The sequence below is a fragment of the Polypterus senegalus genome, chromosome 15, assembly GCF_016835505.1.
Source record: "Polypterus senegalus isolate Bchr_013 chromosome 15, ASM1683550v1, whole genome shotgun sequence".
NCBI lineage: Eukaryota > Metazoa > Chordata > Cladistia > Polypteriformes > Polypteridae > Polypterus > Polypterus senegalus.
The window spans coordinates 99,140,666-99,155,610 of NC_053168.1; the positions used below are offsets into that span (position 1 = coordinate 99,140,666).

At 37.0% G+C, this 14,945-nt stretch overlaps 1 protein-coding gene across 4 annotated transcripts in view; it reads left to right on the forward strand.

Annotated features, from left to right (window-relative positions):
• bbs9 (Bardet-Biedl syndrome 9) overlaps positions 1 to 14,945 on the forward strand; it is a 448,663-nt gene that overhangs the window by 20,744 nt on the left and 412,974 nt on the right. For all 4 annotated transcript variants that reach the window (XM_039736257.1, XM_039736258.1, XM_039736260.1 and 1 more), the window contains exon 3: positions 8,980 to 9,130. In XM_039736257.1, coding sequence (XP_039592191.1) covers positions 8,980 to 9,130 — 151 coding nt within the window. The remainder of the gene's footprint in view (positions 1 to 8,979; positions 9,131 to 14,945) is intronic.

Below are 14,945 nucleotides of genomic sequence, written 5' to 3' on the forward strand. Positions count from 1 at the left end.
TGCGTACCTGGGACTTGGCTGCTGCATACCGTATACCGAGAATGATGGTATTTACGATTGTGAAAAACAAAGACGTTATTAAAAAGTAAAGTGAGGTTACATTTTAATTTATTTCATCTAATTGCTTTTGTATTTATGTATTTTAGTATTAAGCAGAGTTTAAATTATTTTATACAACCCCATCAATATATAATGTGTCAAAAACAATAGGATTTTTTTTCATGGGAACGGATTGATAATTTTCCCTAATTAACTAATAAAAACAGTGCACATTTTCCCCACCAACAAATTTCCCCGTCTTGCCTGACCCGGCTACTTTTTCATGTCACCTGGCTGGAAAAAATTTCTGGGGAGAGCACACTGAAGCATATTTCTTTATTTTGCATTGCTTACTTCCTCTAAGTTGATAAAGTATGTGTGTGCTTCAGTGAAAGAGAATATTGAGCCTGCACGTAGCATGCAATCATGACAAAAACTGAACAGATGTTATAGACATCCATCCATCTATCTTCCTAATCTGCTTATCCAAGGTAGGGTCACGGTGCACCTGGAAACTATCCCAGCAAACATTGGAAGCTAGGCAAGATCACTCCCTGGATGGTGCACTGGTCTCTGGCAGGCAAACACACACACCAGGGCAATTTTTGCAACGCCATTTCACCTGACCTGCATGTGATTGCACTGTAGGAAGAAACTAGAGCATCCGTGGAGAACATTCAGTCTCCATGTAGACGTGAATACCAGTGTCCATCTGCTTCCTTATTCCTTCCTTGCTACCCAATATTATTAATAATAATAATAATATTGTGAGGGTAAATCAAAAATTAAAGGCAATTTGAAAATTATGTGGTAACTGTAATGAACAGAAGCTGAAGCATTACAGAATGTTTGTGTACCGTTCTATCATTAGTCTAGTTCAATCCAAGGTTAAATGAGCATGGACTCTCTGCTGCAGGATTGCACCATTGTTGAACAATGCAGCCTAGTGAAAATTTTTTTTTTTTGGTCGAGGCAATGATCCTCTGTGAGGTCAGGTACCAAAGTGGATGCAACCACCCTTGTGGACAGGTACTAAGAAACATTTTTTTTTTAAAATAGTTTAGGGTTCATGCAGGGATAATATATCAGAAATAGTATTGAATCCACAATGTAGGTGACAGAATTCTGCTATAAAAATTCTCAGAGTATAACAAAGCAAAGGGCATTGCTTGGCCTATGACACAATACAATAAAAATATGCAATTAAAGGAAGAAACCGTAAATAAAAAAAATGGAACATGATCTTAAATTTCCAGCAAAGCATCACTACTTGAATAAAGGCTGATGATACACATTTACTGTGGTACTCTGGTCAGTTTCAGTCACTTGAGCATTGTAAATTTCCAGTGTGTTTAGCTTTTTTTTTGCACCCTCAAGCCTTTTATTGGTATTTTACAAGTGGTTTTTCAAACTTTTTCAAGATTTTTTTGGGCTTTTTCAGGTGTTTTTTTTCACTGAAGTGCTTTTAAGTGGTTTTCAAGCATTTTCCAGCATTTTCAAATAATTTGAAAAGTGAAGAAAATGAATATTGATTTGACATTTTTCCATTTTGTAGGCTTTGATGTGTTGTTGTGTTGTGTTTCCAGAATGTCTTCTGTGACTTTCGTGCTTTTAATCCTGGTGATCACATTACTGAAGAGCAGGTGTCCTGAGCGCCATAAATGAACATTTTGGGTTCACTGTGTTCTGCAGTAAAGATGCCAAATGTACAATTCTGTATACTCTGAGAAACATGCAGTGTCCTGAAAAAATTCAGCATTACACATGGGAGTTGCTAAGCACATAAGTAGTGATGGGGTGAAGGGCGCATTATTTTAACAAATTAAAAAATGTCTCTTGCTGTTGGTGCAACTTCATCTACTCTAGACTAGTAACAGCTAGGGGTTATCATGCAGAGCTGTAATCAACTCACAAAAAGCTGAATGTGCATTGTATACATTTAATCCTGCATGTGCAGTTTAGCTTCACTGGGAGCCAGTGATTATTGCAGCAGCACTCTAAGGCAAGACATTCAACTTTGCTGTACCACTTTGCCTATTTGTTAAAACATATGTACTGAATTTTAACCCAATTAAAGCTAAATGTATGCCTATAACTTTTGTTGAATTCTTGTCAGTTGATTGCAAGCTACGTACCACAATCTGTCCCTCAACAGCTGTCACTGGAAGACCAGTGCATGTGCATGACAACATTAGAATTTTTTTTTTTTTATTTCAAGGTCAGTGGGAGATACGGTTCAATTTCCTCTCCTAGGGCCGCCTGTATAAATGATGTGTATGCAGAAAAATGTTGCGTATGCCCGTTTCCACGCTCATATCTTACATATAATATGATGTATAAAAACTAAACTTGACGTAAACCATGCACTTTTTCACGCCACCTCAATACTTTGTGTACGCAAGTTTTCCACTTGGTTTTGCAAACTGGGAGCACTCTGTGTCAAAGCAGTACTAATGTTCCTGTGTGGTTTTCCTTTATTTTTGCCTGACGTGGCTTTATCAAATACACTGAAATTAACTGCATATCGTTTTTTAGTTCAGGGCATTGGATTGTAATCAGCCTGTAACAATATAATGGTCCACCGAATGGCCAAACTATTCCAAATACCATAGCCACTTCAGCGTTGTTACTGAAAGTGCACCACTCAGAGTGTTTTAACCCACTGTATCCGAGTGTGGAATCACAGCTGTACAGCAGATGATCGGAAATCTCTACGGCAGATTGTATCAAGAGCAGGGTGAAATATCGGGATACAGCTTCTAGCACACGCCTCCTCAGCCATGGGCACAGTCTATTTGAACTTTTCCCATTTGACAAACGCTTCAGATCCTTTCCTGTACTGACCTTGTGGTTCAGAAACAGTTTCATCCCAAGAGCTATATACACACTCATTGTCCATCAAGTGCTCCCGGGAGAACTGTTTGTACTTATAAGTACAACCTAAACCACTTATGCTTTCATTTTGCATAATTTTCACTGTTTTTTTTATCCTATTGTTGTTGTTGTTGTTATTTTACTATGTTATAGAAAATTAAGTTTATGGAGGATTTGGATATTGAATCTCATTGTACCATACAATAACAATAAAGGAATTCAATTCAACAGAAGAGAGCGCATAATTACAGATGATGATGACTGCATTCTAAGTTGATTTAGATTTCCAGGTGCTGTCTTCTTGGAGCTCTTGATATCATTCTTGATATCATGAAATGCAGTAAAGTATATATATTACATTATACAGATAAGTTTTTAACTTCGTTTAAATAATGTATATTATTAATGATTAAATATGCAAGGTCTCAGTGGCGACACGGTAGTGATGAGCTGGCGCAGAGTTCAGGGATTGTTCCTGCCTCGCGCTGTATGCTTGCTGGGACTGGCGTGACCCTGGATGGATAGAAGGCTGGAATAATTAAACATGTACTAGAAAAGGAAGGACAGGGATCGGGGAGTTAGTACATTTGAAAGAGACAGTACTGCTGCAATAAATTAATTAAGGGTCGTGCACGGCGCAGCAAACATCTTGAGGGAAGCAGAAACAATCTCTGGAACGGGTGCCAGCTTGTCGCTACCACCGCACCACCTTTCCTCAATGATACATGCTTTAATTTCTATCATCATGAAAATGATAACAAGTATATATCTTAGTATTTAAGTTGTTCAGAGAGCTGTAACACCATGAATGTAATGTATTCTGTGTCCTGTCAGTGTAAGAGAAAGCCCATTTAAGAAGCACATATTGATTCACACACATAAGAGAACATAGAAGAACACAGAGTACAAAGCATTTGATGTGCTACTTTAGGTACGGTAGGATTTGAGAAGCTATTGAGTTAAACGATTTTAAGATGAAGTTTGACGTTCTGTTTTAATGACAAAATTAACTACGTGATTAAAGTGGAAATTTCTACCTTTTTTCTCCACTGTGTCCCAGTTTTATTTCTTTTCTCTGTACCCTAATACACTTCCATATGACACTCGAATGGTGGGCAATGACTTGCCTTTTCACAGCAACTTTGATATCTGACCACTTCTTATTTATTTTGGGCACTATGCGACTTTCTGAACTTGAACTTTCGAGTATCTCCGCCACTTGGTCACTCAATCAACTTCCTTATGTTGTTTATATCACTGCTTAAACCAGCAAATATTACGTTTTTCCTTGCCTGTACTTGGTATTTGCTGAAATTGTTCTTTTTGCCCTCATTGTCTTTTCACAGAACACAAAACATAAGGGGCTATTTATATTTATTTGCATATTGAAATGGACGTAATTCTGGGAGGAGTCGGGGTGGGGAGGCAGGTACGTGCACGAGTGTTACTTTTCACACTGACTGGGATTTATAGAGCGGTAAAACATGGAAATTGTTGTACGCACAGTTTTATGCATCTGGATTTTTTTGTGCATACACACATTTCCGCTTTTGTCCATGCACCATGTTTTAGTGTGAATTCTACACACAGCATTCTGCATGAGGCCCCCTGTTCCCTCTCCTCTCCAATGACTGCATTTCCAGTGACCCATTTATAATCAGCTAATAACACCATAATGATTGGCTGATTACGGATGGGGTGAAGTGACATATTGGTGGGAGGTGGATTTGTTGGCCATTAAGTGTGCCTTCAACAATTTACACCTGAGTACTCTAAAAATGGTGGAAACAGTTGTTAATTTTAGGCAGTAGTCCTCACAAACCTATTTCCTGGTTATAAGATTTTTATAAGAGTTTTATAGAGCCCGTCCTGGGTATTTAGCCTTGTGCTAAAACCATTTATAATTATTTTTATCCTCACATCAAGCAACAGTTAATACCCTAGAGTGACAAAGCGAAAACAGGATTTTAGAAGTTTTTGTAAATTAAAAAGAAAGAAAGAAAAAAAAAAAGAAATTGTCTCGGGTATTTATACCCTGTACTCAATACTTAGTTGATACACTTTTTGGTAGCAAGTACAGTCTGGAGTCATCTTGGGTTTGATGCAACAAGCTTTGCACACCTGGATTTGGGTATTTTTCTGCCATCCTTCTCTGCAGATCTTCTCAATCCATGTTTGGTTGGGTGGAGACCATTGGTGGACATCTATTCAATTAAGTCCAAGTCTGGGCTCCAGCTGGGCATCTCAAGGAAATTCACAAAGATATCCCTAAGCCAGTGTTGTGTTGTCTTTATTTTTGCTTAGGGTTATTGTCCTTTTTTTGGCCCAGTCTGAGGTCTTGAGCAGTCCCTTTCATTAGGAATATCTCTGTACTTTTCTCTGTTCATATTTCCCTCAGTCCTGTCTAGTGTTCCAAATCCCTGCTGCTGAAACACAACCCCACAGCATAATAACTACCACAATCATACTTAACCATATTAATTATATTTTTTATTCCATAAGTGGTGAATAGTGTGTTGTTTTCTCTAGACATGAAGCTAGTCTTCTTGGAGAATCTTGTTTCTCACAGTCAGGAGCCTTTGGATGCCTTTTTGCAATTTCCAACCCAGTTTCTATGTGTCTTTTTTCAGATGATTGGTGGGGTTTTGCAGTGATGATTGTCTTTTTGGGGTTTCCCCATCTCCACATAGGTTCTCTGGAGTTCAGCCAGAATAACCATTGGGTCTTTGGTCACCTCTTATACCATTCTCAATGCCATTCTCTTCTGAGTGCTTAGTTCCTAGAGGCGGCCAGCTCTAGGAAGACTCGTAGTTGTCCCAAGCGTAATACAGTAAAACCCTCGTTTAATGCGGTTAATCCGTTCCAGACTCTACCGCGATAAATGAATTTCCGCGAAGTAGGATTCTTTATTTATAAATGTAATGTTTTCGCAGTTAGAGCATAGAAAACCTGTTTACGACCTTCTAAATACGTTTTTTAACATTATTAGTGCCCTCTAGACATGAAATAACACCCTTTAGTCAAAAGTTTAAACTGTCCTCCATGACAAGATAGAGATGGCAGTTCTTTCTCACAATTAAAAGAATGCAAACATATCTTCCTCTTCAAAGGAGTGCGCGTAGCAGAGAATGTCAGAAAGAGAGAAAAGTAAACAATCAAAAATCAATAGGGCTGTTGGGCTTTTAAGTGGAAGCACCACGATAAAGCAACCACAATGAAGGGATCAATGTGAAGGTAGTCTTTTCAGCATTTTTTAGAAGAGCGTCCGTATCTTCTAAGCAAACAGCCACTGTGCAAACAGCCCCTCTGCTCACATCCCCTCCGTCAGGAGCAGAGAATGTCAGAGAGAGTGAGAGAGGCAGAGAAAAGCAAACAATCAAAAATCAATACGGGCTGTTAGAGCTTTGAAGTGTGCGAAGCACCGCGCGGGAAGCATATATTCTATCTATCATTGAGGAGTTTTATTTAATACGTAATACGTGCTCTGATTGGGTAGCTTCTCAGCCATCCGCCAATAGCGTCCCTTGTATGAAATCAGCTGGGCAAACAAACTGAGGAAGCATGTACCATAAATTAAAAGACCCATTGTCCGCAGAAATCCGCGAACCCGCGAAAAATCCATGATATATATTTAGATATGCTTACATTTAAAATCCGCGATGGAGTGAAGCCGCGAAAGTCGAAGCGCGATATAGCAAGGGATCACTGTACCAGCATTAACCATAGGGCTTATGAGAGCATGAGAAAATAATTAAAAGAGGATATTGAAAAGGTAGTTAGAATGAAATATTGCAAAAAAGGCCAGTGATTGCCCAAAAAGATTCTTGTAGTATTTTAGTAGTTAAAAACAGTGAAAGATCAGAAGTGTATCAGGAACATTAAGGGTGAACTAAAATATACAAATATTGAATGTTCTGAACTTGCACTTTTTTCTGAAGTTTATTTGTGGGAAGAAATAGATAACCTCACAAAAATACCAGGACTACGAAGGAGGTACTTATTGATTTTGAAATTGTAATTGCTTAGCTTAAATCTATGGGTCTATGTAACGTTTATTCTAGAGTAGTTTGAGGTTTGTGAATGCATATATAAACCAATGGCACTTACACTGCCCTCCATAATATTTAGGACAAAAACACATTTTTCCTTGATTTACCCCTCTGCTCCACGGTTTAAAATTTTCAAACAATTCAGATGTGATTAGAGTACACATTGCAAACTTTCACTTAAGGGTATTTGCTTACATATTTATCTTGCAATGTGGAAATGGCAACACTTTTTCTACATGGTCTCTCAATTTTAGAAATATCATGTTTATGTGGCTAACTAGTGTTTGCCATCTTGCAGTGTGGCCACTGTATTTCTGTTCTTGAAGTCTTCTGTGGATAGTAGTCTCTGACACATACACATCTGCCTGCTGAAGACTGTTTCTGATCTGTTGGACAGGCATTTGGGGCTTTTTCTTTAACATACTGAGAATGATTCTCTCATCAGCAGTGGATATCTTCCTTGGCCTACCAGTGCCTTTGCTATTACTAATCTCACTAGTATGTTCTTTCTTCTTAATGATATTCAAGACAGTTAATTTAGGTAATCTTAAGGTTTTACTAATGGCACCATGTATAAAAAGTATTGCAGTTTCTACATAGTGTGACTGAAATGTATGCAAATACCCTCAAATTAAAGTCTGTAATGTGCACTTCTGAATTGTTTGATTTGTAATTTTATATTGAGGAGCAGAAGAGTAAATCAAAGAAAAATGTGTCTTTATACTAAACAGTATGGAGGGCACTGTATTTTTCAAAAATGTCTGCACTCTGTTGAAATTGAAGGGATGGTACTAGCCCAGCAAACCACAGCGTAGAAAATCATACTGGCCACCATGAAGTTGTAGATGTGAAGGATATCACTACCCATAGTAAAGGAATGTAGTGTCAAGAAAAAAGAGCCTACTCTACAGGTTGGGGATGAGGTGAAAATAAACCAGTGAGATACTGAGATAAAATACTTAAATTCCTCATCAGATGGAGTATTTCAGTGTCTTGTTTAGACGTGAGGGAAGAAGGGAGCCGGAAATAGATGGCTGAGCTTTGGGCTCAGGTGCTGGGAAAAGTGTGCCAGATTGAGTTGCTATTGACCCCGAGAAAACCAGAAAGGCTTGTGGTAAATCTGCACAGGCAAAGCAGATGAGGCAGATTGCAGGGACACTATGGGGCAGATGTATAGGGAGAGACTCAAAACTGAGATCCACACCTGGAACACTGTTCATAGTGTCAGTTCTATGAAGGAAAACAGCTGAGGGACTAGTACAGATACAACTCCTGATGAGGAGGCTTATCTGCTCACTTACAATTGACAGATCTCTGGACAGACACAGTGTTTAACACAAATGCTGCATTGCTTTTTTAATAACAAAAGTAACCTTTAATATTCAAGATATAAAATGAATTTACACTAATAAATAAAAAATAATACATTTATGATTTTTCACCGCTACTATTATTAATACTCCCAGAATTGTTGCCAGTGCTTTCATTAAGAACATGAGAAATGTAGTCGTATTAAGCAGATTTAATTGCTTGATTTACTTTTTTCCTTTGTTATTTTGGTCTCCATGTTTATGTGCAATTTTGCCATTCATATCTTTAGTGGATTATTCAAAAGTTAACTGAACTCACTATGATTTTGGTGTAACTCGCATTCATTTTGCAGGTAAACTAAGATGCAGGTTACAAAGGAGAGTTTGGGATCGTGAGGTTACAGAATTGTCATATATCTTTGTAACTGGGATGTCTTTAGATACTTTGGATACTCTGAACCTAGGCATGTGATTCATGTCTCGTCTTAGGAAAAATGTGGCTTGATCTTTTGAAAAATTTCTGGGCAGTTGTTTTTTTTCTGTTTTATTCTTCATTGTTTTTTCTTGGTGCATCACAACCTGAAACCATTTTTTGGCATTTTTGTTATTTTTGAACTTTGGCCAGTTTTCTTCCATTAACACTTTTGGTTCACTTTGGAAACTTAATTTCTTGTGTAGCAATTTTTTTTTGTTTTTTTGTTAAACAGACAAGATCATAGTGGGAAGCTACATGGGATTTCTGCGAATTTTCTCTCCTCATCCTTCCAAGCATGGAGAGTCTATGGTGCCGCAAGATCAGATGCTTGAAGTGCAATTGAAAGATTCCATCATCCAAATAGAAGTGGGAAAATATGTCTCGTAAGTATTAGTTTGTAAAGTTGACAAATTAGAGGTTATGGATTTATAACTGCCATATTGATGTGCTGAAATTAGTTTGACTTAAATCACAAGTCTTTGAAAATGTCACATTACCCTCTACTTGAATTTTACTCAGTATTTCAGGCTTCCACTGAAGCTGTAGTTCAGTTTATTTAAATAAAGCAATAAGCAAGGTAACCTTTGTGAGATCTGATGCACCACTTAATCATGTCTTGCAGTAATACGTAATAATTAAATAAAGCATAGGCTGTAAGAGGCAATGATAAAGAAAACATTGCCTTGTTTCACTTGATTCTTTTTAGAGTACTTTACTTTCAGTTACCTTATATGATTAAGTAAATTATTCATATTTGTGTATTTGGTTTAGTGATTTGTACATCTATGATGGTCTTACTTCCCTCGTTTTGAATGATTGAGTAATTACTGGGCAATCCCTTTGTGTTCCTTAAGTATTTTAAATATTTTTTCATTTTTACTTTAGTATAGAGAAAGTATAGGAATCGTGAAAAAAATTGACATGAGCTGTGGACTCACTATACCACAAACTCTCAAGGTCAAAGGGCCAGTTTTAAATAAATAATCACCGCACTCGCGACTTGGGGCATTGTGGTCTGTGGCTGAGGTGGTTCCTGGGGTGATCTGTGGTGCGGGCGAGTCTCACTTAAGTGCACAGTTGAGGAGTCGTCCGCATCCGTAATTGTTCCCAGGATTCGCAGATTGCCACAGGTGAATCACGTCAGCGTTATAGAAGCGCGAGGCGGCTAGGTGGGGAAGGGAAAAAAAGGAAAGAAAGAAAAGAGCCGGAGATTGCAGGATAGCGGGAAGCAGCAAGGAGGAGAGACAGCTGGTGTGAGCGAGTGAGTGAATGAGTGCTCACTTGCTCTCTGGCAGGCAGGCAGCTGAACAGTGAGCCCTAGTAGGGGTGTTTGGCCAACACCTAGGGCAGTTGGAAGTGGTCACTCCTGCTGAGCTTTTTATGGAGGAACGGGAGTGACTGGCAGTAGGGCTGGCCACGTAAGGCCAAGAAGGCAGCGGGAGTCGGGAGGCTTGGAAGGACAAGCCCCAACGTGAGCATCCTGGCCATTGGGTGAAAGCCAAGTCTCAGTCTAGGTGAGCTGAACCAGAGCCAGAAATCGGAAGGCCACCAGATCAGTTGAGTGGTTGAGAAGGTCAGCTGCAGGAAGGGCAACTCCCCTGTTGAGAAGCCTGATGGGAGAAGCAGGGGAGCTGCCAGGTAAAAGACAACAGGCTTTGGATTATAAAGGGACTGCTTCCAGTGTTATTTTAACCTCGTTGTTTTTAAAAGACTTTTTTCTATGGTGTTTTTAACCTCCAGTTCACTTCTGTTGTTATGGATTATTTATTTAATGAAGACTTTTTGAAACACTGCACTTTGTTTAATTTGGACACTGTTTTGTTGATGTTTTAATAAAAGCACTTTTGCACATTTTGCACCATCCCCTTGCTCTATTTGTTGTTCCTCACTGCCAAGCTCATCGGTAACATTACCGACGGTGATGGGTTCAAGGGCTCCCAGATGCAAGACTGGAGCATGGAGTAGAACCCGCATCGTCACAGAGTTTGATGAATCTTGACGTGTTAGACTTTCCTGAGTCCAAAAATACCATTTTTGAAATTATGTCTGTCCGTGAGTAATCACAGTAACTCGAAAATGCTTTGACATACGTCAGTGAGATTTTGTACAACTGGTTTATATCAAAAATAAGGAATCCTATCAAATTTTTTTCCGGTGAACGGAAATGGTACTTTACCTGAATGCATTTCAGTTTTTTTTTTTTTTAAGTAAACTGTTGCCATAAATAAAAAGATATGATTCAAATTTTGTGTGGATATTAGAAATTATGAAAAAAAAAATTTGAGGAAAATCGTGCAACCGGAAGTGGTACTTGAACTGAATACTTTTGCGAATTTTCAAATAAGCTATAGTTATAATTACAGATAGATAATTAATATTTTGTATAGATATGATAAAAAGCAAAAAGATATGAAATTTGAGAAAAATTACTCAGTCAGAAGTATTTTATTTTAACAACCATCCAAATTTTTTCATACAGACTGTGGTTTTGAATAGAGTTACTTAATTGAAAGTGTGTATAGATATTTAAACTGACAAGAAAATAGATATGAAATTTGAAAAAAAAATTGTGCCACTGGAAGTGGTACTTTAATTAAACACTGACCTGAATTTTTTTGTATCATGGAAATATAAATGTGTACATGATATTAAAAACTGTATTCAATTTAACTACTATTCTTTCATTAACTATTATTAATTTTATTTTAATGTATGCGTCTTCAGTTTAACAAAATAACATGTAAACATTGAACATGTCGTGTAAATATAAAGATGTAATGGGAACAATAAGCTACTACATCCCCATCGTGTTCCTGATTAATACATTTAATTTTGTGGTATTTTTCATTTATTTCCACCATCATTATCATAATTTAATGTAGCTAAATGCTGTTTTACCTATAGGAATTTATTGCAACAAATGTTAATAATAATACTGACAATATTTCCATGTTTTTAGGTGACTATAAATCTTTTTACTTTGCACATAATCTAGATAATGCGTGTGTAGTCATGAAAAAAATTGCTTTACCGTTTTCGACCTCCCTAAGTACAAAAATATGATTTTAATATAAAGTTTGATTATAAATCGAGACAAATACGAGGCGTGACCAAAAAATATGGTGAATGTTTTATGAAAGAAATGTTTATTGCAGTAAAAGTTTTACAACGACTAGTCACCCTCAAAATACTCTCCTCCACTTCGAATGCGCTTATCCCAACGTTTTTGCCACTTTGTGAAGCAGTTCTGGAAGTTTTCTTTCGAGAGTGTCTTCAGTTGGGCTGTCGTGGTTGCCTGGATGTCCTCAATGGATTGAAATCGTTTGCCATTCATGGTCATTTTCAATTTAGGGAACAGCCAGAAGTCTCACAGTGCCGGATCCGGCAAATAAGGTGTGATGCAGACACAGCATATTTTTTTTTCCCAAAGTAAGTTAAATAATAATCCACTCTTGTGTTGTGCAGGAAAAAAAAGAAAAAATAGCATGCTTATCTAAAAAAATTTGGTAAAGATGAAATGTTTATTTATCTCTTTAATCTGAAAAGCCAAGAAGAAGCAATTATTTATTATTGTATTTTGCTTTTCACAGAAAACTAGCATAGAACAGGGCATTTAAAACTGTGCACCGCAGCCTTGCCTTGCTGCTCTGTCTGTCTGCGGTAGCCCTACTTAGTCTTTATATTAAAAAAGGCAAATTTTTTATATTGTCTTTAAATATTCTCACATAGTTTATAAATAAGTATTACTCAAAACGTTCATACTGTATGTTGCTTGGTTTTAAAGAAGTTCTATATCAATGTAGTTACTAACTAGAGCTGCAATTTACAATCTGTGTGACATGCAAGCAGCTCTCAGATGATGTTGGAACACACACGCGCACACACACACACACACACACACACACAAAGTGGCCCTTAAAACAAATATAGAGGCTGAACCCATACCTATGTTCTTGGCATGGCTTCAGTTCCACTGCACTGCTCTGTCTCACAGTGCTCCTGCTGCAAGACTTCACTGTGGTCTCCCCCACCCCGCCTCAATTCATTCTCCTTTTCCGTCTCCACATCCATTTGAAGTCTCACTATGCTTCCAAGGGGTAGAACCTAACCACACTCTCTTGCTCCCCACTACTTCAAGTCGATGCATACCAGAATCAAGACTGCCTTAAAATCACTCATCAAAACCAAAGCTTATTTGCAAAAAACAACCTTTTAACAGGTGAGTGCTGTCATTTCTTATGCCTTCCACTCCCTAACGAGACGTTTGCACAGAGTGTATCTGTCTCAGTCTCCCACTTTATCTCTGTCAGGTCCAAACCATCAACATTACAATATTTTTAGTTTTGGTAAATATTTTAGTGTACCTTCATTTTTGTACAATTTGTAGAAATTGTTAGAGTAATGCAGAAAAATATACAATGTAGAGTAAAGACGAATGTTAAGAATTAATTTTAGCGTTTGCTAAAATTAATCAAAAGTGGAACATTTTTGTTTCAGACAGAGTTGTCTGTGTTCAGGAACCTTCATTCTTATTCAAAAAATAAATATAGGAGCAGGGAGAACAAAGAAGCCAAACTGTGTAGCCATGAAACTGACTAAACCCTTACACTGACTATGAGTCACTTTTCTGTTTTTTTTTTTTTTACCTGAAGGAGTATGTAACTTGTTAATACTTCTTTTGATATGAATTTATATGTAACAGTATAAATTTTGTAAGTTAAACATATGGAAATTTTATTTTATTTATTCCATATCAAACCACAGTACTGTTCTTTAATTAAAAAAATTATTATTTAAAGAAAAAAATGATCTGCATAAGAAGAATTAAAAGAGACACACCCTTACATAAAATATCAGTAATCTCTTGTTAGATATCCCAAAATCCAATATTAGGGATGGGGGGATTGAAGAAATATCACCTTTAGTTATCTGTGTCTAATAAGACTTAAGTACTGTACTTAACATTTTAATATTAAACAAATTCTGGTATTTCAAAACATTTAGTTCCTGGAGAGGCTATGCCAAGAAAAAAGGCTGGGAACCATTGGCCAAAAGACATAACCCACAACATTTGATCATATATGTGTCAATGTCTGTTGTAGTTAAACATTTACTTTGATTATCAGGTCTGTTATCCAGAATTATTCTTTGTGATTACTGTTAGCAGTAACCAAGAATCTAAGACTGTGCTAAACTTCACAACGCTGGGTTTGAGCAGGTGGTACAATGTTTTCAGGGGCTTCAGCCGAGGAAGGTTTGGGAACCTCTGGCTTAGATCACTGTACAGTACATACTGCAAAAGCCAGACCAACATTCAAATGCAAAATTGTCAAATCAAAAAAATGCAGGAAGTTCACAAAGTCAAAAAAAGTTCAGAGTAATGCCAATCCTGTGTGCGTGTGTGTGTGTGTTTATGGGGGGTTGATAGCTGGTCAAATAATGATTCCGTGAGCATTGATACAGCATATAGACAAAATATTCTGGATTATTTTTTTTTTTTAATTTTTGTAGCCATCAGGTCAACTGGGCGTGAGCTGAAAAAAGCTTGCATAAAACAAATTTAAATCTCCTGTCACTGTTTTTAAACTTAAACACATAGATTGTTTACATTTGCGTTTCATTTTGCTACAGTTCTGACATGTAGTACAGAATGCTAAATAAAGCCAAATATTCATGCTACATTTGTTAACAGCTTCTCATTATACTGTAAAGGATTGGTTAAGTTTAAATGTAAACGGTTTTTGTGGGGTAAAGAATTTCTTAAAAACTTCCTTCATAAGTTTATTGTAAATTACATATTAGGTGATTATTGCATTTGCTAATTCTGTCTTGTCAAATGTATTCATTAGTAGACTATTAAAACATCATACATATAACTAAGCACTAGTCCTTCTCCTTGTATCCTTGAGCTGCTCAATTATCTGCTGTAGTTTATTACAAATTATTCTTCTTTGGTATTTTTATCTCATATATCTAATGTTGTATTTTTATATAGTCACCCATGTAACTATATATACAGTGGTGTGAAAAATTATTTGCCCCCTTCCTGATTTCTTATTCTTTTGCATGTTTGTCACACAAAATGTTTCTGATCATCAAACACATTTAACCATTAGTCAAATATAACACAAGTAAACACAAAATGCAGTTTTTAAATGATGGTTTTATTATTTAGGGAGAAAAAATCCAAACCTACAT